General features: G+C 42.4%; 1 protein-coding gene across 1 annotated transcript in view; it reads left to right on the forward strand.

Annotated features, from left to right (window-relative positions):
- CACNA1E (calcium voltage-gated channel subunit alpha1 E) overlaps window positions 1-26,205 on the forward strand; it is a 587,464-nt gene that overhangs the window by 28,841 nt on the left and 532,418 nt on the right. The window contains exons 5-7 of the mRNA XM_053209404.1: window positions 599-832; window positions 2,294-2,400; window positions 3,355-3,533. Coding sequence (XP_053065379.1) covers window positions 3,435-3,533 — 99 coding nt within the window. The 5' untranslated portion in view covers window positions 599-832; window positions 2,294-2,400; window positions 3,355-3,434. The remainder of the gene's footprint in view (window positions 1-598; window positions 833-2,293; window positions 2,401-3,354; window positions 3,534-26,205) is intronic.

Consider the following 26,205-nt stretch of genomic DNA (forward strand, 5'->3'; position numbering starts at 1 on the left):
TTTGTCATCCACCTGCTCTGACAGAGTTATGGTAACAACTGGTTTGGATGTGGGCTTTTGTACCAAAGCTCATTCCATTGTCAGGTTGGTGAATAAAGCTCATTATTTGTTTCTGCGCTGCTGTTAAGACACAGAGAGCTTTCTTGTTCCCTCATTCTCTCTCTCTCTCTCTCTCCAATGTAGGCATGAACACTTTATGACCATTTCCTACATCCCCTTCTGAGTCAGATAGAAATATTTGATGGCCAGCAGTGCTGATAATAACTGATCCAGAGGTTAGAGCAGGGAGTAGAAAGACAAGGCCTTGGCTTGGTTTGAGGAGAGCAGGAGAGCTTCTGAGAAGTGGAGAAAGAAAAGCTCTTCCTCAGATCAACCCCCCCCCCCCCCCTCCTGGCACTGCTAAGGGGACAGTCAAGTTGAATAATTTAGAATTGCATCTTTAGTGGGCTGTTAATCTCCACCCCCACCCCCCTCAGAACAGACTAGCTCAAAACAGAGCTATCTTTCTGACCCTCCCCGATTGTTTTGTTATGGCTAATGGACTGATTTCCAGTTATATAACCTCTTCTCAGTTAGATGAAATCTCATTATTCCACAGTGTGGTGCACTTCAGGTCTGGGTTCACATTGAGCCACCTGAGAGGAGCTGGGAACGTGCTGTTTCTCATCATTTCCACCCAGCAAGAGAATTGGAGAGAAAGAGCTACACCCAAGCCAATTATGGCAGGGTCCTTGGGGGCTGTTATGTAATCTTCCAGAGACAGTGGAATGGAGTGGGCCTTGAGTTCCAGTGGGCACACTGGCTGAAGTCTTTTCTGTACTCCAGGTCTTGGGTAAGTAAGTTCTCTTTCAAACTCAGAGGATTTTGATGTATTTGTATGTGACTGGGTGAGGCAGGAGTCTTTTAATTTGACTTTAGATTTTCTTGCCTACAAATAAACAAAATGAGAAAATGAACAAAAATAAAGAGGTCTTTCTTCCAGGCCTGGTAATTGCTGTGTTTTAGGTCCTAAGTAAGCCCTGATCCAGGCAAATCAGGTCAGCAACACAATAATCTTTGAATCCAAATATGAAAACTCTGACTCCCAGGACAGGTACACAGTTCCACTGGGACACAGAAGCTTTGGTGAGATGTCTAGGCCTGGTGTCCTCTGAAACAATTAGGGTGGCAGTATAGCATGGTGGGGGACAGTATGGAGGGCTTTGGGGTCAGCAGAACTGGTTTGATTCTGCTCTGCCACTTACCAGTCATGTGATCTTGGACAAATCACTTTATCAGGAAAACAGAAGCCACTCTTAGTTTTTAAACAGAGGGTATTTAATTTTACAGGCAATTGAAGAGCTAAAGTGACAAACGGCATGTGGGAGCTGGGACCCAGGGAGGGGGGACATGTTATCAGAGTTCAGAAGCCAGGGCTTTCCCTGGGAGCTGGGACCATGGAAGGAGGAATGTCAGTGGGGAGCTAGAGTCATGGGGAGACAAAGAATGGCTGGAGATGCCATTCACAGAAGAGAGAGAAGAGGAGAAATACCTGGGGTTTTCCTTTCTTCTCACCCTACAATGCTGTACCAGTGCCCCCATTGGCTGAGACTGCTAGAAGGCAAAGGAGCCTGGGAAATGGGTCTTCTGTGATACAAAACAAAGCAGGGAAAGGGAAGGGAATGGATCAAAGAACTAATAGGTACATGGCTTGCATAGCCAGTAATGTCTTTAAATAAATTGTATCTAATGATTAATCACTACTGCTATTGCTGAGGCTCAGGCATGGAGGAGCCAATGGACACTCTCAGTTGTCTGGGAGAAGAAGGGAATGCAGTGTTTGCCCACATAGGTACCTCCTGTGCATATAGCACCTCCACCCTCTGTCCATTTAGCAGAAGGAAGAGCCCTAAGTGACTGGGGGTGGACTCAGCTTCCAGTTGAATGTATCTCAGACTGTGTTCTCTACAGGAAGCCTTGCTCCAAATGTACTCTCTTAGTCTGGTTTCCTCCAAAACCAACCTTGGGACAGGGACCTGGGTGCAAGTAGTTTATTTCAAAGGTGATCTCAGAAAACAGGAGTGAGGGCATGGAGAAGGGACACAAGGAAGGGAGAAAAGCCAATAAAGGGTGAATTAATGAGCAGATTACTATGGGTCATTGGGTTTGGTCCCACTGGAGACTTTTTGACAAATTATGTGGAATACATTTAAGCATCATCATCCTACCAATGAACAGGGAGACTGGGGCTTTACTTCTGTCCCCCACTGGCAGAGGGTTTCCATCTGGAGAGTAACTTTTCCTTGTCTTCTAGGCCATCTGTGGTGGAGCAAGCTCCCTCAATGCTGGAGAAAGTCCTTTGGCAGAGAAGAAGCTTACAGCATGCTGGGACCTGCCTGCTGCACCTGTGGGGGGATTTAGGTAGGCCAAGGGAAGCATGGCATGAGCACCATTTGTCATAGTCACTGAACCAAAGGAAGTAAAAAAAAAATCCCTAAAGTGTGGTATTAGGTAGTAAGAGGGGTCATCCTCACCTTTGCCTCTTGGCTCTGGGACCTGGCTTATCTGACTTTAGGGGAAATAATACCATATATTGGCCACTTCATCCTATAGGATAGCATCCCAACCGTACAGGGTGCAGGGCCCAGCAAGCATAATGGAAAAGAGACTGTCCAATTAAGTCTTCAGTCATAGATGAATGCAACCACTGCAAAACCTTGGTTAGGTAGGAAGTGTAGGGTTAGGGGGTATGGAAAGAAATACCCTGACCTCTTTCCCCCATTCTTCCCTTTCCAATCTCCTACTAGTGCCTTTCATTGGCTGAGCTCAACTGGAAGCAGAAGGAAACGTTGCCTGGATAATGCAGTCCACAGGGGTCTGTCTTCTGAAGGACAGCATGGGGCAAAGAGAGCCAGAGGATGGGGCAGAGAGGTGGCAATGAGAACACAGTCTGACTGATTGCTTCCAGAATGCCTCCCCCCTTTCCATCCAATCTCACAGTCATCATCTTTGTTACAGCATCATCATTCTACCCGTGGACTATTGGGACAACCTCCTAACACATCTCCCTATCTCCAATCCACCAATACTAATGCCTGTGACACAGACTGAGTCCTACCACTTCCCTTTCAGAGAACTCTGGTGTTTCTCATTCTCTACTCCTTACTGAAGATGGCCAGATGAAAGGCAATTTAGGGGATAAAAAGACAATTCTGAGACTTCACATCTTATTTCTAAAAAGGAGAATCAGTATTAAGAAGCTGGAAATGGTTAATTTCACCATAAAAAAGGTGTGGTTAAAAAGAGTGTAAATTTGACGCTTTAATGTCTTAGCATCATAGCCAAGTCTCTTCTCAGTTAAAATTTTCCTTCCAGACTTGTTTTCCAGGACTCGTGTTCTGCATTCTCCCATGTGCCTTGGGTACCAGCCCTGACATCACTGGACTGCACCATCCATGCTGAGAATTCTATACCTTTGCTCTTGCTGTTCCTCCAGCCCAGAAAGCCCCTCCCCAGCTGGCCTCCTTGGTGGATGGTTTGATCAACAGTTCATGGTCAGTTGAGTCAGTACACCAGGCTTCTAGGGCCTCATACTCAGAGTGTGGTACTTAGACCAGCAGCATAGCAGTACCTGGGAGATTGTTAGATATGTAACTCTCAGGGTCACCATATCTAGAATAGAATCAGAACCTGCAGCTGCACCAGATCTCCAGGTGATTCCCAGGTACTTCACAGTCTGAGAAGCAGCAAATGTTACATGAGCAACCTAAGTAGGGCTTGTAGCTTGAGCAAGGCAGCTTGGTTCCTTATCTGGTCTTCTTAGAATAAAGGTTAGGGGACTCAGTTTTTAGTTAGTTGTAAACCACTTGTATTATTAGCTCTGAAGTTATAAGGGGGATAACAAAATGGTTAAGAGAATGAGCTTTTGCATGATACAGCCATGGGTTCAAACCTCAGTTGTCTCACTTACTAGCTTGGAACTTAATAAAGGCAGTTAATGTCTCTCTGCCTCCACTTCCCAAAGTGTAACGTATTAATGACATCATAGCATAGGAGCAAGGATTAAATGAAATCAGATGTGTCCATTGTTTAATAAATGTTAACTGTATTTGTTATTGCAAACCCATGAAGCAAAGTTACTAGGCAAGAAGCCCTTGTGTGGGAAGGTCTTGGCCATTTAACTAGTGGTGGGAGGGGTAGGCCTTTGGTGGTATAATAGGAACCTAGGGGCCTCAGAGTGACAAATCAGAGAAAACAAAAGTGCATCCAAGATAAGTTTAGTCTACCTGGCTGAACAGATGATCCCCTAGCAGAACAATGTCTGTAGGCACTATCAGGAAGTAAGATGTATCCTGGTGGGCTCCTTGGAGGTAGGGTTATGGGGATTGGTGACCCCTCCTTTTAAGATATAAACTCAGCTGTATCTGATTAGACTGGACTAAAAAGGAGATATGCCACCATCCTCCTGCACAGCTCATGTCAAATAACCCTTATCATCTAATATCTTACTAGCACTCCATTACTTAAAAAACACTAATTTCCATCATCTCTTTTAACTTGTTATGAGACAGGGTTAGCATGCTGTTCAAGTCTCCCATGACTGCCCACTTCTGCTGATTCACACAGGAAAAATAATCTAGTCCAGGGTAAAAAACAAACCTTGAGCTTGTCTCCCCAGACTTTGACATTTTGAATAAGAAATAGAAGGGATTGAGGGCTCATGAGGTGTCTTCCTCCCTCCTCCCTGTTGAAGGTTGTGACTTTGGAAAAGAGAGGAAGCCATGGGACAGGAGCAGCTGGCTTTGGAGAGGTTTTTCAGGGTATAGAATTGATGGATTTAACATATCAGAGTGATGAGTTACTGGCATGGATATAGTGAAATCTCAGGAAGTGTGGGGTTTGGGCCTGGATGTTTGCAAAACCATCTTGAAGACTTTAAAGGGGCATTTGAGACTGTGGAGAAAAATGCCCAGAGAAAAATAGACAGCCCAATATGATCAATGGCACATGGAAGCAGTTGACTAATTTTCAAATGAAAACAAGAAGCAAGAGGCTAGGAACATTGTTATAGACTCTAGAACCAATTGCACAGGGTGTGGGCCACAAACTGAACTTGGAATGTTAATGTAAGAAGGGAAATATGTACGTAGATTTATTTTCTTCATCTGGTAGGTTTATGTCAAACTGAGGACTGTCACTATTGCTGAGAGGATTCAGCCCGGTGGGTATGCTATATGTCCTGTTCCTGTCCAGGCAGGACTGCACAGTGGGTAAATCTTGGCCTCAGGAGTTCAAATCCTGGCTCTATCCCTTACTGTCTATGTGACTTTGGACCACTTCTCTAAGTTTTTGTTTTGTTTTGTTTTGTTTTTTAGTGATAATTTTCTCATCTGTGAAGCAGGAGAAGTCTATCTCATAAGATTATTCAGAAAATTCAGTTAAATAGTATAAGGAAAGAATACAGTTCAACACAGTGAATGGTCTATTATTATCAGTGGAACCTTTTCTATTCTGGTGACCTGAACTGGCTCTTCCAAGTATTCACTCTAGCATCCACCCTGGCCTGACCTAGCTTTCCAGAGGCAAAAGGAATTCCAAGGTTACTTGAAAGCCACAGAAAATACCACATGGGTACAGAAGAAGCTGCCCAGACAGGAGATGGAGGGAGATGACAGAGAGGCGGGAGGAAAATAAGGGGCAAATGACATCTTGAAAGCTCAAGGAGTATGAGTGATTACTCATTGATTGATGAGTGATCACTAATGTTACAGTCTAGAGAAAGGGGACACGTGCTGTCCAGGGGAGAGCACGAGGGGACCTCTGAACCTGGGGGAAGGGTGTGGTATGATAGGAGGTGGGAGACCTGGGTGCTAGTCCCACCTGTTGTGACATCTTGGGAAATCCATTGGCCTCTCTGTCTTGCCCTTCCTGTTATGGTTAATGATTTATTCTTTTCTATGTATTTTAGTTTTAAAGGAGTCTATGATTAAAGAATTGAGTTTAGGGGCAGCTGGGTAGCTCAGTCGGTTGACTTCAGCTTAGGTCATGATCTCAATGTTTGTGGGTTTGGGTCCTGAGTTGGGCTCCGTGCTGAATGCTTGTTCAGAGCCTGGAGGCTGCTTCGAATTCTGTGTCTCCTTCTCTCTCTGCCCTTCCCTTGCTAGCGCTCTCTCTCACTCTGTCTCTCAAAAATATATAAATGTAAAAAAAAATTTTTTTTAAATGATTTACTTTAAATTGGAAATTCAGTCATTTTTTTTTTTTTTTAAAGGAGATAGAAATTTATTGAATACACCACAGGGAATCAGCAGGTAGGACATCGAGGGAGGGACTATATGCCAAGAGGCAGTGATTGGCCTAGTTAAAGGGGGAAGGTGAGGAGGTATGGGAACATATGAAATTTCCCAGAAATTCAGTCTTAATTCAACAAGTGTTTAATGAGCACCTAGAAAGTTCAATGTTCTTACTGTGTTCAAAGCACCCTGGGGATCACATCCCTGGTTTGGAATTCTGGATTTGTCATCCATTATAGTTTGTCTTGGATGAATCATTCATCTTTCTCCATCTTTCATTTCCCCATGTGTTTAATGGTAATTGAGCACTGACTGACCCATCAAGGTACCAGGATGAGGAATAGGACTTAGAGAAGTTGTGTAATTTGTTCAAGATCTCATGTCTGCGAGCCGTAGAGCTGGGAGGTGAGCAAAAGTCTGCTTTTCCCCCCACATACTTCCTCTCCATGCCTGTTTGCCACCTTCTCTATCAACAGAAGAAGCATTGCCAGGCTATTTGTCTCTATCATAGAGCAAACCTAGTGAATTATACTTAGTTATTCATCTGTCTTTATGGCTAGGTAGAAGATTCTTAAAAACGGGATGATTCTGAATTACCTTTTTGTGTTCCTAAAGTCTAATAGAATGAGACTATAGATCTTCCTTCCTTTCTTCCTTCCTTCCTTCGTCACTTCCTTTCTTACTGGTAACAACATAGGTTTCTACTAAACACATTATTCTACTAAACACATGTTTTGTTCCACTTAATCTGTGCTCATTTGTTGAATGAATGGCTAATACTTGCCATTCAGCTTGTGTTTTGTAAAAGTAAGAGGTTAGGTCAGGCCCTATGCCTCTCACCAGAGCAATGTCCTCTTGGCCCTTACACTGGTAAGAGAAGGTCCCAAGAGAAGCAGGTGGGGAGGAGGCAGGAATGCTCAAGTGAGCTATGTAGGAACACTGGGCTTTGGAGCATAAGGGCCCTTAACAGTCATGTGGAAGAGCAGCTCTCCACAGACAGGGGTATCTTCAAATTGGAGTTAGGTTACAAGAATTTTTTTCAAATAATAACTGATAGAAGTTGTAGAATTTTTTTGTTCAAAGTTATCCCTGGAGCAACATCATTTTTCAGGTAACCCAGGTCATCCATGGGCCGAGTTACATATCCCATACATCTGAAAACATGAGCTCAACCCATTTCCCACTTCTTCCATTACCTTTGTATTAGTTAGGATGCAGATTTTGCTATTCTAACAAAGACCCAAAGCTGGAGCTGGCACAAATCTTCAGAAATTTTGAGAGCTGGCTGTTAAATACAGTCCTCATTAAAACTTAAATTATATAAACTTGAAAGGGGATAAAGTATATTAAAAACAAAAGTAATGAATACTCAAAACCACTTCCTAAGAATTTTACCACATTTTACTATTTTCTGTGCTCTCACGGTGATTTACATCTATTGCACGTGCATGGCGGTGTTGCTCTACGGTGGTACGATTCTGCAACCCCACGGTTCTGACCATCTAGGCTCCGTTGATTTTGCTGTTCTGGCATTTCAATACTTGCATTCCATCCTGGGTCCAAGGAAGCTTGCCAAAGCTTTAACATCCTGCCTGTACCCCAGGCAGAGGAAAGAGGAGAAATAGGAGGAGAGGTTCATTTCTTCTCTCTTTAGTGCATGGTCTTGAATTTGAATATATCACTTCTGCTGACTTCCTACTGGCCACACCTACCTGTAAAGGAGCCTGGCAATAAGGCTTTCATCTGGGATGCCCATATGCCTGGCTAGAACTCTGTCCCTTTCAAAGGAAAATATGGATACTGGGGAATGGCTGGCACTTTCTATTATAACATTGCAATGGTTCTTCTCAGCAGCTAGCTCTAGGCCACTAAGTGCTGTCTCCCACCCTCACCTCGCCTTTTCTGAAAGCCTATTACAGGGTTTTAGGAAATGCTTGTGCCACTGTTTGTAGCTGGTATAGACATGACATCTTCTAGCCAATCTTACATCTTCAGCCTCCAGACAGTGAGAAGAGACTAAGACACATGAGCCAGGACTGTCTCTTCTAGAGAGAGAGCACCAGCAGATGAACACTGGCATGGAAGCCACCCCACCACCCATTCAGGGCTGAGCTGGGCTCCAGGTGGGGAAGGGATAATGATACCATGAAAAATAAGATAGCGGGCACCTGGGTGGCTCAGTCAGTTGAGCATCTGACTTCAGCTCAGGTCATGATCTCATGGGTTTGTGGGTTTGAGCTCTGTGCTGACAGCTCAGAGCCTGGAACCTGCTTCGGATTCTGTGTCTCCAATCTCACTGTCCCTCCCCCACTCATGTTCTCTCTCTCTCTCTCTCTCTCTCTCTCTCTCTCAAAAAAAATTAGGTAGTACCTGCCTCAAGGAGCTTCTAGTCCAGATGAAGCACGTATTCCTGGAAGATCACTAAATAGTACAGATAATAACCAGTAAGGACTGGGTAGCTTCTTTTTAATTTTAAATTCTGGGCAGAGAATTAGTCCTCATGAACAACCAATTCATTGTTGGATTAAACTCTTGTTTTTAGCTTTTACAGTTATAATCAAATAAAACAACAAAGTTACGTTGACATTAAAGATCTATCTAATTGTTGTGCTGCCTGGTAATTAGGCAGAAATGGTAAGCAATTCACATAAATGACTGTAATTAGTATTATTTTTACATAGCCAAGCAAAGTTTCTAATTTTCCCTGTTATCCTGTGTAGTTTATTCGTTGTCACTCTCAGCTCCAGCCATAGCTAATACTTATGTAGGTTCCCTGGCTCTCTCTAGCCTCTGGCCTGTGCTTGGATGGCCTCTCCTGTATTTCCCTACTAAGCCCCCTTAATACTGGGAAGTGGCATGGCAGAGTGGTCAAGTGCTTGGGGTTGGAGTCAAAATGCCTTCACAACTTACCTCATGACTTAAGCTGGGTGAACTTGGTGAATTGTTTTATCTTTCACTTCCTCAGAATTGCCCGTACACAATTCCTGAGAATGTGCCTAGGTCCTGTTGGTTGTTATGAGCTCATTTATTCATTCATCTTTTCAATAAAGAATTTTAGCATCTGCTATTAACCAGGTGCTGCTCTAGGTGCTGAGAATTAGTAGTCAACCAAACAAAGTCCTATGGTTTACATTTTAGAGGAGGGAGACAGATAATAACTAGTGAAGTTTATCAGGTGGTGATTAGTCTGATGAAGAAAACAAAGCCTACTAAGGTATTAGTGTGAGGGAGGTTGCTATTTTAGCAGAGGAAGTGTATCAGTTGACTACACTAGGTAAAACCGCAGTAACAAACAACCCCAATATCTCAGGGCTTTTTTGTTTTGTTTTGTTTTTGCTACATGTCCACTGTGGGACAATAAGGGATTCTTCTCCACATGCTTATCACTATGGGACCTTGGCTGCTGAGTCTGTATGTTCTGGACTGTCCATGGTCATTATAGCAGGCTGAAGGGAGAATGTGAGGAATATGATCACTTATGTCTGGAAGTGAAATTGACTTGACTTCAAGGACTTGGCAGAGAATGTGGGACCCCTGGAAGGAGAGGAACCAGAAATATTGATGTGTGGAGTCATCTCCATTTACTCCAGATATGTTGTCTGTCTTTTGCTGCCATGATGGGTGCTCTTGAGCCTGAACTCAATGGACTATATCATTAAGGCTCCCTTGCCCTCTAACTCCTGGTTGTATTTGGCCAAAAGTATGCAGCTGCAGAGGACCTGAGGATGGGTAAAGGATAGGTACTTGTTCTTTCTGCTCCCTGTTTGGCCATAATTCCAGCAACACCTCCACCAAGCACTGCCATGCCCATGGCTGCAGCTCTCAGATGGGCTCTGGTAACACCATTTCCTTGCCTTGTCCTTCAGGACTAGGGATAAAGTGGTGTCAGCCTCCTAGCATTGCCAATCCTTAGGACCTCAAAATATCTTCTTGATTTCTTCTGTGAACAGTACCTTCAGGAAAAAGCTCTTCAAAGATCATACCTGAGATGACATTTGGAGTGAAGGAGAAAGTCAAGCAGGTATCTGGGGAAGATGGTTGAGTAGATAGGACAGACCTGGAGGAGGAGGTAAGGGTGTGGTGCTGAGCACATTAAAGGACCAGAAACCAGGCAGTGTGGCTGGAGCCAGTGAGAGTGGTGGGGTGAGTGGAGGTGAGGAAGCAGCAGAAGTGGAGAACAGAGAGTTAGGGACCTCTCCGATTACATCGGGTTCTTCTGGGGGATGAGAGGGATTTGGGATTTTACTCTGAGTGACATAGGAAACCACCGGGGCTTTTTAAGCAGGTGAGTGACACGATCTGACTTACAATTTCAAAGGGTCACTCTGATTTTTAGGGACAAAATGGAGGTGAGGAGATCTGTTAGGAGACTAATGCAGCAGTCTCAGAGAGAGATATGGTGGCTTGGCCCAAGGTGAGAACAGTGGAGGTGGTGACAAGGGGCCAAATTGGGGTAACATGTTTAAGGAGAGATAGCACAAGATGTGCTGACCAATTGGATGCTGGCATGAGAGAAGTAGAGAACTCTTCTGAGAGGAAACACTGAAGGGGATGCAGTTTTGTGGGAGGTGAGGGTAGAAATTGAGTGTCCATTTCCATTCATGTTAAGTTAAAGATACCCATTGGACCTTGCAGAGGAGCTGTTCAGTTAGTGGTTAGAGGGGAGATGTCAGAGCTAGAAATAAAAATGTGGTGGTTTCTAGTGGCAGGTGGTACTTAAAGCCAAGATATGACTGAACTCTCCTAAGGAGTGAGAGCAATAGAGAAGAGGTCCAAGAATCAAGTGCTGGGCATTCTAGAATTTAAAAATTCAGAAGATAAGGAGTTCCAGCAAAGGGGATTAAGAAGGAGTGGCTGAAGGAAAATTAAGTGAGGAAAGTATTTCAAGGAGGTGGTGTATTAACTGCATCAAATGCTGCTGACAGACTGAGTTAGATGAACACACTCTTTCAGGTCTTAGGTCAACTGCCCCCTCCTCTAAGAAGTCTGTTCTACCCCCTGAGTGGATTCAATAGCTTTCCAAGGCTGTGCTCCCACACACCCACTGCTTCCTTTCTGTGTTGTAATTACCTTTTGTCATGTCCATATTCCCCACTGAACCCAGAGTTCCTTGAGGTAGGGATGGTGTCTTACTCATTAGCAACACTGAACTTGATGCCATGCACTTAGTAATGTTAATATTAGTTCACAAAACACAGAAATCAATCAAGGTGCTCTACACACCAATTCCACCACTGCAACCAACATATATTCACTGTCCAGGGCTCCAAATTTTATTCCCAAGAGTTGGAAGTTCCATATTTTTTTCACCTTGAAGGGGCCTGAATATTTGTGGACTCTTTTAAAACATTCCCATTATAGTATTTGATGTCCTGGCAATGTTCCTCCTTGTTTTCATGCTGAGAGGTTCTGGGACTATTTTCACTGGTTGGGCAACTTAGGTACCACAGGATGGTGCTGTAGAAATATGGAGATATAGATTTATGGATTGTCTGCCTTGGTGGCGACTCACTGAATTCTGAGGGAGAGACAATGGGTGGGGAGGGAGTGGGGAAAGGAAGAGAGAGAGGGGGAGGGAGGCAGGGATGGAGAAGAATAGGGAAGAAGAGAAGCAAAATGGGAGGGAGGGAAGGATAGAGAAAGAGAGAGACCCAGGGCAAGGGTAGTGGCATGGTAAGTATAGAAGAGATGGCCTTGGGGAAATGAGCTTTTTCTCCTTTGGCATCTTGGAAAAGGTCTAGTCTAAACTTTTCTTTTGATAAAAGGGAAACTGAGGTCAAGAAGTGAATGACTTATCTAAGACTTTAGAGTTGACAGTAAGAGCTGGCCTAGACCATATTCCTTATGTCTCTCAATTTGGTGCATGTTCTGTAACATGCTGGTGACTTTGGATGTGGGAAGAGTTGTCTCCTGCCCCAGGCAAATATCTTCTACTTATTCAATGATACCTGAAACTGCTTTAAGAGACAACCTTCTTGTTCCACAAATGAGAGAAGGAAGATTAACATTGCAAATGATAGGGAGTGAACAGTGATAGGGATGCATCTCTGCTGAGGATAAATGATGGTAGTTTCTTAGGGGAAAGCCAGGGGGTTGGAGATACCCTAGTGTCTGGCTGGAAAGAGGGCAATAAAGGATAAAAATAAAGACTATAAATGTGCAATTTAAGCTGAAATTGGGTGAGTGAGGGAGAGGGAAGCAAATGTTGCTATCTAACCCTGAGCATGAACAGAACCATCTTATGATGAAGTGACTTGACTGAGCACACTTAAGAAGATAGAAGAAAGACAGAGACTCCGTTCTCATCTGCCTAGTGAGAAAGTGAGGTCTGAATCTTGATTCAACTCCTACTAAGACAAATGGTCTCCCAAGTTAGGTTCAGGTTAGTGGAGCTTAAATATGATGAACTAGGATCTGAGTTGGGACATTTTCCCTCTGGTCACTGCTTCAGTGTTCTCCCGAGCAGCGTCCATCCTGCCCTCTTAGCTACTGGGCTGTGTGTGTGTGTGTGTGTTTGTGTGTGGGGGGGTTCCATGCCTTATTCAGATCTGGAGAGCTGGGTGATCCTGGGGTTCAGCAGTGGGCTTGGTCCTTAGGCCCATGAGCTGAGTGTTCTAGGGTTTGCACGAGTCTGGGGGCTTTGCCAGACTCTGTCTCACCTACCTCTTTCTAACAGTGCTAATTTCTAAGCCCAATCATTTCTACAAAGAGCCTGGCAGCCTCACCTCCCTTCTCAGTGAAGGTTTAATAGCAGAGTGCTGAAACAGGTCTCATTGCTAAGCCTTCATTATTTCCACAATGTATACTACAGGACTCCTACTAACATACCATGAAGCATTGTCCTAATTAAAACTAAATGACTCATGTCAAATTAAATGAGCAGAGTACATTGGGTTAGCCAAGGCTCTGGCTTGCAATTGCATGTTTGTTTACTTGTTAATTGGCCAAGTTCAATCATCTACAGCAGACTTTTCTTCTCATCAATGTAAATTACTGATGCTTCAGATTTGATCTGCTAGGGAGCCCTGGCCTGGGAGATAGGATACCTGACAATCAGTCCCACTGTGTTATCTTGTAAAGCTGTTAAACCATCTTGTGCTTAGTTTCTCCTGGAGCAAAGGAAGCATGCTCTTCACCACCTATCTGCTTTTTATGGATGCTGTAAAGCCGCTGTAAAGCCACTGTAATTTGGAGACATCCAAAGAGTTCCTACGTGTGCTCCTCTCTGGAAGAGCTTTGGTCCAAAGTTAAGGAGCTTCTAAGTTCAGGGGTCTAGCAGGGCTTTGAAGGCTAATATATATAAGTGAAAATTCTATCAGAGAAACAGAACTGATAGAATATATGATACTGTTGTATATATAGTATATGTATATAGTAGTGTATATATGTGTATATATGTGTGTGTGTGTGTGTGTGTGTGTGTGAAGAATTTAGTGCAAAGAACTGGCTTATACAATTGTAAGGGCTGGTTAGGCCAATCTGAAATCCATAGGGCAGGCCATGAGGAAGGGCAGACTGAAAACTCTCCGTAGGAGCTAAAGTTGTAGTCCACAGGAAGGATTTCTTCTTCCTTAGGGAAACCTCTGTTCTACTTGAAAGGTCTTTCAGCTGATTGGTTCAGACCCACTTAGATCATTGAGGATATTCTCCTTAAAGTCAACTGGTTGTAGATGTTAATCACACCTACAAAATACCTTCACAGAAACACCTAGATTAGTGTTTGCTTGAATAACTAGCTACTATAGCCTAGTGAAGTTGACACATAAAACTGACCATTGCAGCTATAATCTAGAAGTGGACATCCAATTTAGCAATATTGCTTTTGCTTGGCTCAGTTGGATAGAAAATACTATCATGTCCATGGGTTCAGTTCAATTTTTAGAGAGATTCTCTTCCAAATATTTCATTCATTCACACTTCCATCAGACATTATTTGGAGCCTTTGCACTGAGGTAGGAGCTAGACACACATGTATAAATGAGTGGTGGTTAGTCTGTGCCACAGTGGAGTTTACTGTGGGTGAAATGAGCATATACACAGAGGACAACATGGTGAATATGACAAGAGACATATGCATGTGGCTTTAAGAAGCTCACCCAGGGAAATCATAGGGGCTTCCAGGAGGAGGTAATGCCATGAATGAGGAAGATGGCGAAGGGAGAAGAGGGACATATGTGTAGAGGGGCCATCCCAAGCAGAGAGGACACAAAGCTAAGCAAAGCACAAAGGTGAGGGGTGCCATAGATTCGTTAGGGACTATAAGCAGGTCTGTGGTTCAGGGATGAGGGTAATGAAGTGGTGGAAATTAGTGAGGCTGGGAAGATGGCAAGAGTTGCATTCTGAACACCCTCATAGAGGAGTTTGGACTTATATGGCAGGGACAACATTATCCCCTCTGCATTTTAAAGGGCCCCCTGGAGTCTGTGGGAAGGATGGGATTAGTGTGGACAAAACTAGGGAGAGGAAAGCCCATTAGAGGCTAGCAATACTGACGGTCAGGATCAGGGAAATTCTTTAAGATTTGGAAAGAAGGCATCCAGAAGTACTTGGGAGGCGAACTCCGTAGAACTAGGTAGTTGGTCGGTCCTGTGGGTGTGTAAGGAGAAGTGAGAAGTAGAAGACAGAGCTACTGTTTCACGTGGAGAACACAGGGGGAGTGAAGATTTATGGGGGAAGATGATGAGCTCAGTTGGGGCTATGTTGAGTTTGAGGTGTCAGGATGACATACAGCTGCCAGTTATTAGCTTGATCTGTGGCTGTGGGGTTCAAGGAAGTGTTCTGGGCTTGGTATTTGGGATATGAGGTGTTTGGGAGCCATTGGAAATAGGTACTAGTACAAAGCGTGCAGTAGATAAGATTATCCAGAAACAGATCCATGAGACAGACATTGTCTCCAACTCACAGACAGAAAACTGGGTTAAGACTCCTATTTTGTAAAAAAAAAAAAAAAAAAAAAAAGGCAAATACCAGTGGGAAGTACATTTGCCACATCATTTTCCCTTACTTGTGAATGAATCCTATTAGGTTAGGATTTTCTACAGAGATGCAGCCCTCTCTCATATGGGAAGGGACTAAGACTCAGGGGCTAAGATTCAGGGGACTAGGACACAGCTCCTGGGTGTCAGAGTGGAGCTAGAACACATGCCCTTTAAATTCTAGCCAGGTCTTTCCTTGTCTGTGTGAGGCATAGAGGGACAATTTTGACTGGGTGGATGAGGGAGGACACCTGTGGTCCTGGGTATGCAGGGCTAGGAGGGTTGTGGCAGACTATTGGGCAGGAACTCTTGGGCAAGGAGGGGAGAGGTCCCTGGGAAAGGGGCCTGGGCTGTTTCCACTACACAGCACACAGGGCATGCCCCAGGGCTTTCTCTTTCACACCAAGGCTTGTTATGGTCCAAGTGAATACCCTACCCTCCTACCACCAGTAGTGTTCAGAAAATAATCTAACCTGTCATTAATCAGTTAGTATAATTTATAATCAGCATGAAAAAGAGGGAAAGAAATGGTGAGTAAGACAGAGAGTCACCCAGGAGCCAGACGGTGCAGCCTCTGCATGGTTCCCCCTGAGACTGTGTTAGCATCCAGGTTTACCTGAAACTGTGGGCTGCAGCCAATGTTTTGGTAGCTAAGGAGCCCCACATGTGTAAACTGGCCCTGACCTGACCACAATGGTCAGTTTGCCCTGCTCTGCATATACCATTCAGGGAGAGTTGGCTATCATCCAGTGTACTTTGCACAAAGGCAGAAAGATGTGTATGGGATCCTGGAACGTTAGTTGCTATAGCAACATCTGCCTTTATTATCACCTAAACCCATTCACTGTATAAATATAGTAACTATTTGACTTCCCCACCCCCAGTCCACTTGGTATGATTTAAAAAAAATTGCAACAACCAAAAAAATAAAAATAAAAACAACCCACCAACAAACTGCAGTATCATGGGTGTATGGGTAGAGGGGGAGATGGCTACTTTTTACAACCAATACAGGAAGGGTACATTCCTATAAGTAATGGGACAAAGTTGCATGGAAAGTTGAAAGAACAGGAACGAAGTAGGAGAGGTGTAGAAGAAGGAAATATTACAGTGGAAAGAAGTCTAATTTGTAATCAGACCTGAGCTCAAATCTTGGCATCACTGCTTATACCTGAGTAATATTGGGACACTCAATCCCCTGAGCCTGTTTCCTTATCTGTAAAATGGGAGAACCATATCCCACAGCCTACTTCAGCAACATGGTCTCCTTCTATGAGGCCTGAAGACCCCATCTCTAATGTTGGGCCAGAGATGGAGATATGCTCTTCACCAGCAGTTACCAGCTCACTTCTCTGCAGTGAATGATGAAAAGGGACAGGCCCAGCCGGGGCTGGTGAGAGTGGCCATCATGCTTGTCTGGATAAGAAGCCAGGCCAGCCAGATGGGGCAGGGCAGAGCAAGGCAGGGCAATATAGGGAGTGGGAAAGGGATGTCTCCTGCCAATGGATGTTCCACAGATTGTTTTTCCTTCTGAAGACCGAGTTTGTATATGTGGAGCTATTAAACAGGATTGGGAGGGGGTGGGGAAGGAAGCTATAGACAGAAATCCAGCATCTAACAGCCATTTTTGGAGAGACTGCTGTGAGCCAGGCACTGTGCTGAGGCCAGAAGGACCACTGCTGGAGAAAGGACAGAAACTCTTCTCTCACATCCATCCTGAACCTGCACCCCCCATGGCTTGCCAGGCTCCTTGATCCCTGAGATGAAGGATTTTTTTCTTGAACTCTAAATAAAAAAAGCAAACACTTGATACTTGCCAGGCACTATGTTAAGTGCTTCAAAAATATTAGTTCATTCAATCCTCACAATAATTCCATAATGTAGAAACAAATATTGTCCCACTTTGCAGATGAGCAAATTGAGACAGGGAGAGGAATATGCACGGGAGCAGTGTGATCTCAAAATACTGGCTCCAAGGGTGAGATCCAACCTGAGAGCTCCTCCTCCTCCTCCTCCTTCTTTTTCTTGCAAATCTTATGAGAGAACACATATAAGCATTTCATCTGAACCTGGTTGCAGTAAGTGCTCAATACATGTTGGCTATTATTGCTATGATTGTTATTTTCTGGTAGAACTGCCATCAGGCCCATGAAGTTCAACCATTTTTTCTATTTTTGGAAATGGCTCTCCTTGCTCCCCACACCAAATCTTGGCTTGAGAGAACCTCTTCCCTTTGTGGCTAGAAGTCTCTAGAAACAAGTCAATCCTATTAGGAAGGAAGGGGGTGGGGTCAAGAAAGAAGCCAGGCAGAAGGACTAGGTCTCTGAAGCTAGAGTCATTGCCTTAGTTATACTCAGACAGACCTGGGTTCAAATCCTACCTCATGCATTATTAGCTGCATCCTTAGGCAGGGCACTTAAACTTCTGAACATTGCTCATAGTGCTGTTGTGATGGTTAAATGGCCTAAGTCATAGAAGCCTCACAGTGCTAATGCCTGCTACATAGGAAGTGCTTGGTAAATGTAGCCCCTGTGATGATTGGGACAGTGATGTTGATGGCAAGTAGGGTGAGGATGAAGATGATGATTTGAACCCTCTGCTTCTATTTTCTTACTCTCTCTGTTCTTCATTAGGTTGTTGAAGAGAGGAGTGAAAAGCAGTGAGTGTCTTGTGCAGGCTCTAAGAAGTCTTGCAGTAAAAGCATCTGTTCAGTTATGTTGAACCTAGATTTCCCAAAGCTTATTTGAGCACAGAGTTTTTTAGGCAGAGAACCCTGGGCTAGGAGACAGAGGCTCTTGTACCCAGCACACCATTATCATAGTCTACAGTGGAGTTGGGCACTCCCACTGGGTCAGGTGGGTGTTTGGGCAGTGGCTGTGTCTCTTTCCTCCCCTTTCTCCTGCCCTGGAGGAGGTGACCTATGAGGTGGTGGTGGTAGGATTGTGCCCTCTGGAGATTTTAGTAGTAGAATGACCCTGCTTTGCCTAAGACTTTCCAGGTTTTAGCTCTGAAAATCCTGCATTTTTGGAACCCCTTAATCCTGGGCAAATTTTGTTGGTTGGACACCCTTGTTACTCCCTTTCTCTTCCTCCTCCATCATATTCATGAGATAATACAGCTTTACCTGTCTGAGAGTGCAAATGTAGTAAGTAGGGATGCAGATGAGAATATAAATATGTGGATAATTCAGAATATGATAACTCTGGATCCAGATGAAAACCTAAATGTTATAACTGGGTATACAAATAAGAATGCAAACTCTGCAATAAGAAAACAGTTTCTATGATCCCCCCCCCAAAGACCTCATTCCCCAGTACTGTGGCCAGGAGCTATTCCTTTTTCTATCTAACAGTCAAGCCTCCAATCCCTTTCTTGTGCAGAGAGCCAGGCTAGTTTGCTGAGCTCAGCAGGGGAGGAAGGGAGGGATCCTCCTGGGTGTGTTTCAGGAAGGTGCCAGCCTGGGGAGAAAAGGCTGAGATGAGTGCAAGCTAGAGGGGCTCAAGACCCTCATACTGGCCAGCTGGACACTGTGGTTAGTCACAAGGTACTGATGGGGGCATTTTTTGTCATGTCAACAGGCATAAACCAAGGACCTTTGATGCCCCAGCCCATTTCCCTGCCAAGCACTAGGTTTATCCTCCTTACAGGTATCATGGAGACATCTCTTTAAAACTAGAAGGAATAGAGCATCTATTTAAGCCTTTCCCACTCACCTGTGGAGCTGACTTTTCTTCATATCTTCCTTCCCTCAATGTGCTTTGTTAAAATTGTGATGAGGTTCCATATGTCTTTACAACTTGTTTTAGATTGTGTTTTGGTTATTTACTGCTGCATAATAAGCCACCCCAAAATTATTATGCTCACAAATTCTATAGATAAGGAATTCTAACAGAGCACAGTGGGGATGGCTTGTCTGTTACAGGATGTCTGGGGGTTGCAGCTGGGAATATTTGAACAACTGGGGATAACTTTAAAGAGCAGAACAGAGAGAGCAGGATCTCATGTCTCTTCTTACAAGGGCACTAGTCCTGTTCATAAGGAATCTATTCTCGTGACCTATTTACCTCCCAAGGGCCCCACCTCCTAATAGGATCACATTAGGGGTTAGGATTTTAACATATGAATTGGGAGGGGGACATGTTCAGTCTATAACATATGTGGTGGCTTAGAGCTCTAGGAGCAAATATTCCAGAAAACAAGGCTAAAGCTGCATGGATCTTTATAATTCGCCTCCATAATCCTCTAGGCTGATAGAGTCACAAACTCACTTACATTCAAGGAGGGGGGGCATAGACTCCACATTTCAGTGGGAAGTATATCAGTGGATATGTCTGATTATCCAATATTCAGTAGGTCTGTTCACTATGTAGAGAAGTGAAATCTTAAAGATTAAGCTGAAGATATGGTTAATAATGTGGATAATTTGCTTTTTAAATAATGAATTAAAAATATTTTTTTAATTGCTCAACAAAAAGAATGCCATAAATGATGGGTAGTATTTCTCAACCTGTATTTCTTGTATAGAGATCTAGAGCCATCTTACAAAATAAACAAAAATTCTTATTTCCAAGTAAGTTTGGAAAATGTTTCACATTATATATAGCCTTTTGGAGAGTTGCTATGCATACTGACACATCAAAGTCCCTGAGAAATCCTGCAGCAAAGAAATATTTATTTTCTTTTGGAGTTTAGATGTTTCTAAAACCTACTTGAACATGGAACCTTTAAAATTTTCTTTTTAGGTTGCCATACCTGTTGAAATCTTGCCAAACTAATATTCCTTGAGCTCTGTTCAAAAAAGACTGCCTAAGTCTGTCTAAGTAATATTTTGGGGTGTGTGTGTGTGTGTGTGTGTGTTTAGTGCATCTTCTTTATCCATTCATCTATGGATAGACACTGGGTTGCTTCCATATCTTGGCTATTATAAATCATACTGCAATAAACAGAGGCATACATGTAAGCCTTTGAATTTGCATTTTTGTTTTCTTTGGATAGATACCCAGTTGTGGAATTACTGGATCATATGGTATTTCTATTTTTAATTTTTTGAGGACCTTCCATACTGTTTTCTGAAAAGGCGGGCCTGCGCTGGCCGACTCCATCTTGTTCTGTGTCCTTCACCTTAACCACGCTTCCACCCCTTGAGTAACCTCCGGCTCACCTGCCTAACAGGACTCGACCCTTCCCCAGCCAATCGGCTGAGGCCACAGCCATTACCTCACCAACTGTCCCTAGGCCCCAATAAAACCTTTGTCCTTTTGAAACTGGCTCTCTCTCCCCAGTAGGGATTGAGCTCGAGCTAGCTCGAATAGTCTCTTTTGCTTTTATATCGGACTTGGCTCCCTGGCAGTCTTTGAGGATCACGAATTCTGGGCATAACATTTTCCACAGTGTCTGCACCAGCTTGTATTCCCACCAATAGCATATGAGCAGTCTTTTTTCTCCACATCCACGTCAACACTTGTTATTTCCTATGTTTTGAATTTTAGCTATTCTGACAGGTGTGAGGAGGTATCTCATTATAGTTTTGATTTACATTCCCTGTTGAATAGTGATGTTGAACATCTTTTCATGTGTCTGTTGACCTTCTGATGTCTTCTTTAGAGAAGTGTCTGTTCATGTCTTCTGTCCATTTTAAAAATTGGATTGTTTGGTTTTTGGTGTTGAGTTGTATAAATTATTTATATATTTTAGATACTAACCTTTTATTGGTTGCCAGAGAGGAGGTGGGTGGGGGAATGGGTGAAATAAGTGAAAGGGATTAAGAGAGCACTTATCATGATGAGCACTGAGAAATGTATAGAATTGTTGAATCATTATATTGTATACCTGAAACTAATATAACATTATATGTTAATTATACTTGAGTTAAAAAAATAAATATATTATAATCAATTAAAGATATTATGACCAAAAATGATGTATTCAAACACTTGGGTCTCACGAAGTGAAATCCAAAGTTTGAATAAATTTAAAAACAAAAGAAAGAGAGAAGAAAGAAAGAAAGAAAGAAAGAAAGAAAGAAAGAAAGAAAGAAAGAAAAGCAGACTAGCTAGACTCTGAATTCCAGAGCAAGCAAGCTTTAGAAGAATAAATCTTAAAATATTATTCAATAACTTTTTCAATAATTGTAGCATAATTTTCAGTGCTTGATTTGAGTATTTGCACCAGACCAATTAAAGCAAAGTCTTTGGAGGCGAGGACTTAAGAATTGGAATTTTTGAAAATCACCTCAGGGAATTCAGGTTGAGGTCAGGTTGAGAGCCTTGAATTAAACTATTATCTCAGAAAAAAAAAAGTGTTTATTCTTAGGAGGTTATTCACCGGGAAATTGGAAGAACAAAGAGGCACATTTGCAATTCTTAATGAAGGGGGAATCACAAAAGAGACAGACCGGATGCTGAGTATCTATACTTAATCTGCTTTGCTTCTTGGGTCTTGGATTGCTACTCCCCACACACCCCACCCCTGCCTTTGCCCATCCCTTCCAGATTGCATTGTCATAACCATTATTGACTCTCCTACTAAAGTTTTGCCTCCTTCTCACCCCCCCCACCCCAAATAGGACTTTATTCTAGAATGGATAATTCAAATTGGAGGACACGCACCAACTTTTACAGATTGGAAGAGGGGGTTCCATAACCTGTGGGGAGATTCAATAGGAAGAAGTTAGAAAAGAGGGCAGATATGAGGATAGAGGAGAAGAGGGAGGAAATGTAATATCTCTGTGAAAGGAATCTTCCTCCCATCCATGGAGGACTTAAGTATTAAAGTGCTTATCCCATAGACTGGAGAAAATTCATATCACATAGAGCTTTAGGTTCTTTGTTCCTATTGTATAATTATCTCTAATTCAACAGTTTGGAAAATCTGCTATACTCAGAGCTTTATGGTATGATGTTTGAGGAATAAAGTAAAAGGTCAGTAAAGGGGTGAGTGACTCAGTGGATTAAGCATCCAACTCTTGATTTTGGCCCAGGTCATGATCTCACAGTTCACGGGATCAAGCTCATCGATGGGATCTGAGCTGATGGTGTGGAGCCTGCTTGAGATTCTCTCTCTCCCCCTCTCTCTGCCCCTCCCCTGCTTGTGCACTCTCTCTCTCTCTCAAAATAAATGAATGAGCATTAAAAAAAAAGGTCAGTAAAGGGAAGTGTGGCCAGGTCCAAGTCCAACCTCCATGATGTCCTTGGAGGTGGTGGCATCTAGCAGTTCTATATGGAGACCATCTGTGAAGTGAATGACAGTCCAAGGTGGAGCTGGAAATGGCAAGACAACACCTTGAGTACCCTTAACATAAAACATTGTCCTTCCCTCATATAATAGAGAAAGGTGGCCTTGAAAACAAAAGATAGAAAGGGGGCAGGGAGGAGGTAGACCAACACATGAACTACCGATGGATGTACTTTTATTTATTTATTTATTTATTTATTTATTTATTTATTTATTTATTTAACCACTTCTCCTTTGTTAACCATTTGGCTTGTTTCAAAGTCTTTCTATTATATTGCACTGCATGAACTTTACTACACATAAATCCTAGCCTGCATCTTGGATTATTTCCTTAGGATAAATTCCCAGGAATGGAATTACCAGACCAAAAAATAACAGGTATTTTGGGGGCTCTTGATATATATTACTACCCAGCCCCCTTAGAAGATTTGTATCAATTTAAACTATCATTAGCAGTGTACAAGAGTGCTTATTTTCCTAATACCGGGCATTTTAACTTACAAATATTCCTTGGTGCTCTTGTTATTTTTGTTTTGATTGTTTTCTTTCTGGATTACTCTTAAAAAGAAAATTTTCCCCAGCTTTGAGATATAATTGACATATAGCATTGTGTAAGTTTAAGGTACACAACATGTTGATTGGATACACAGGTATTGTGAAATGACTATAGCATTAGTTAACACCTCCACCACCTCACATAATTACCATTTCCTTTTTGTGATGAGAACATTTTAAGATATACCCTCTTAGCAATGTTCAAGTGTATAATACAGTATTGTTAACTATAAACACCATGCTGTATATTAGATCCCCAGAACTTATTCATCATATATATAACTGGAAGTTTGTATACTTTGACCAACATTTCCACATTGCCCTACCCTCTAGCACCTGGCAGCCACCATTCTACTCTGTTCATCTTTTTTTAGATTCCACATTTAAGTGATATCATACATATCTGTCTTGCTTATTTCACTTAGCATAATGTCGTCAGGGTCCATCCATGTTGTTGCAAATGGCAGGATTTCTCTTCTTCTCATAGCTGAATAGTATTCCACTGTATATATATATCTACCATAACTTTATTCATTCATCCATAGGTGCACACTTAGGTTGTTTCCATATCTGGGCTGTTGTCAATAATGTTGCAATGAACATGGAGTTACAGATTTCTCTTTGAGATTCTGTTCTCATTTCCTTTGAATATATACCAAGAAATGGGAATACTGGATCATATGGTAGTTTTATTTTTAATATTTTGGGGAAACTCCATACTCTTTTCCATAGTGGCTGCACCTATTTACATTCCTACCAACAGTGCACAAGGTTTCCCTTTTCTCCATATCTTTGTCAACACTTTTTATCTCTTGTCTTTTTGAAGACATGATGACTTCTTAGCCATTCTAACAGGTATGAGGTGATAGCTCATTGTGGTTTTGATTTGCATTTCCCTGGTGTTTAATGATGTTGAACATCTTCTCATGTGTCTGTTGGCCATCTGGATGTCTTCTTTGGAAAAATGTCTATTCAGTCTCTCTGTCCATTTTTTAAATAGAATTGTTTATTTTTTCTATTGAATTGTATGATTTCCTTATATATTTTGGTTATTAACCCCTTGTCAGACATGATTTGCAAATATTTTATCCCATTCTCTAGGTTGCCTTCTTATTTTGCTAATTAAAAATTTTTTAAAATGTTTGTTTATATTTGAGAGAGGGAGAGAGACAGAGCATGAACTGGTAGGGTGAGGGGGGAGCAGAGAGAGAGGGAGACACAGAATCTGAGTCAGGTTTCAGGCTCTGGGCTTCAGCACAGAGGCTTGAACTCAAGAGCTGTGAGATCATGACCTGAGCTGAAGTTGGATGCTTAACCAACTGAGCCACCCAGGTGCCTGTTAATTATTTTGCTGTGCAGAAGCTTTTTTATTTTGATGAGATCCCACTTATTTATTTTGGCTATGGGGCTCCCTTGTCAAATATTGGCTCCCTTGTCAAATATTAGTTGGTCATATATGTGAGGGTTTGTTTCTGGGCTTATTCTTTTTTATTAACATTTTTTAATGTTTACTTATTTATTTTTTATATTAAATATAATTTATTGTCAAACTGGTTTCCATACAACACCCAGTGCTCATCCCAACAGGTGCCCTCCTCAATGCCCGTCACCCACTTTCCCCTCTCCTCCACCCCCATCAACCCTCAGTTTGTTCTCAGTCTCTTATGGTTTGCCTCCTTCCCTCTCTGTAACTTTTTCCCCCTTCCCCTCCCCCATGGTCTTATATTAAGTTTCTCAGGATCCACGTATGAGTGAAAACATATGTCTTTCTCTGCCTGACTTATTTCACTTAGCAGTTCCATCCACGTTGCTACAAATGGCCAGATTTCATTCTTTCTTATTGCCAAGTAGTATTCCATTGTATATATAAACCATATCTTCTTTATCCATTTGTCAGAAATACAACTGATTCTTAAAAAATAATTTTTAATGGGGTAAATTAAATTATGTGTGTTGTCTCTCTAGTCTCTTTTCTTCTCAAAAAGTATGACATATTTCCCTTTGCTTTAGAAACATGGCAATCATTTTTTTTTCTTTTACTAATTCTCCCCAATCAGAAACAGATAACTTTCAGGTTGCTGGTAAACAAGTTCCTTCTCTTTAATGGATATTGCAAATAGTAGATGGTCTTTTGAGATTTTCTTCTCAGCCTTTCTTTAGCAATGGCCTCTAGTTTGCCTATGTAAGTATCTCAAAAACTTACTTTGGAGAACTTGTCTTCTAGCCTGAACATGCCTCCTAAAATGAGTATTAAGCCAGGGTTCTTGATGGAGATTTAAGTGAAGTCATGAGTTAATTCCTTCTTTTGTCCTTCCAATTGTTATCCAATTATTGGAAATTATTGAATGCTTCTTAAGTGTCTTATACTATATAATACATTGCAAAGTGCAGGTGATATTGATTATTCATGGATTCCACATTTATGATTTTGCTTGGTTGGTGAAATTTATTGTAACCCCAAATCAGTGCTCATGGCTCTTTCATGGTCATTTGTGGACATGTGTAGTACAGGGAAAATTTGACTTACTCAACATGCACATTCCCAGCTGAGGTAAAACAAGGCATCCTTGTTTTACCAAGCAGGCTCCGAAGCAGGCTCCAGGCTCCAGGCTCCAGGCTCCAAGCTGTCATGAACCATGACAAGCTGGAGCCAAGCAGGCTCCAGACTCTGAGCTGTCAGCACAGAGCCTGATGCGGGGCTCAAACACACAAACTGTGAGATCATGAACTGGGCCGAAGTCAGACGCTTAACTGACTGAGCCACCCAGGCGCCCCCAGATAAGTTTTATTAAGGCATAAGTTATAGCGCTGTTGACCATGAATTTGATAGATCAACAATATATAGTAAATAAGGTGTCTTTAAACAAAAACACACACAAAAGAGGTTATGTATTGATTGATTGATGAAAATGCTGTGACCAGAATTTCACAGGAATCTAACCCTGTATTTTCCCTAGGAGCAAAGCCTCAGTATTCACTAATTCAGTGTTCACAGCAACTGTATAAAACATAATTCCCAGGAAAACTAGAATTGACTGTATATTAGAAGGTGACAGTTTACCTTGGGAAATGAGAGGAACACACATGAAAGAAATAATGAGCAACCTGAACAGTAAAATTGATACAAATAACAAAGGATAGAAAAATCAGAGTGATCTAGAGGAAGGTTT

Source organism: Acinonyx jubatus, chromosome E4, assembly GCF_027475565.1.
Source record: "Acinonyx jubatus isolate Ajub_Pintada_27869175 chromosome E4, VMU_Ajub_asm_v1.0, whole genome shotgun sequence".
Lineage (NCBI taxonomy): Eukaryota > Metazoa > Chordata > Mammalia > Carnivora > Felidae > Acinonyx > Acinonyx jubatus.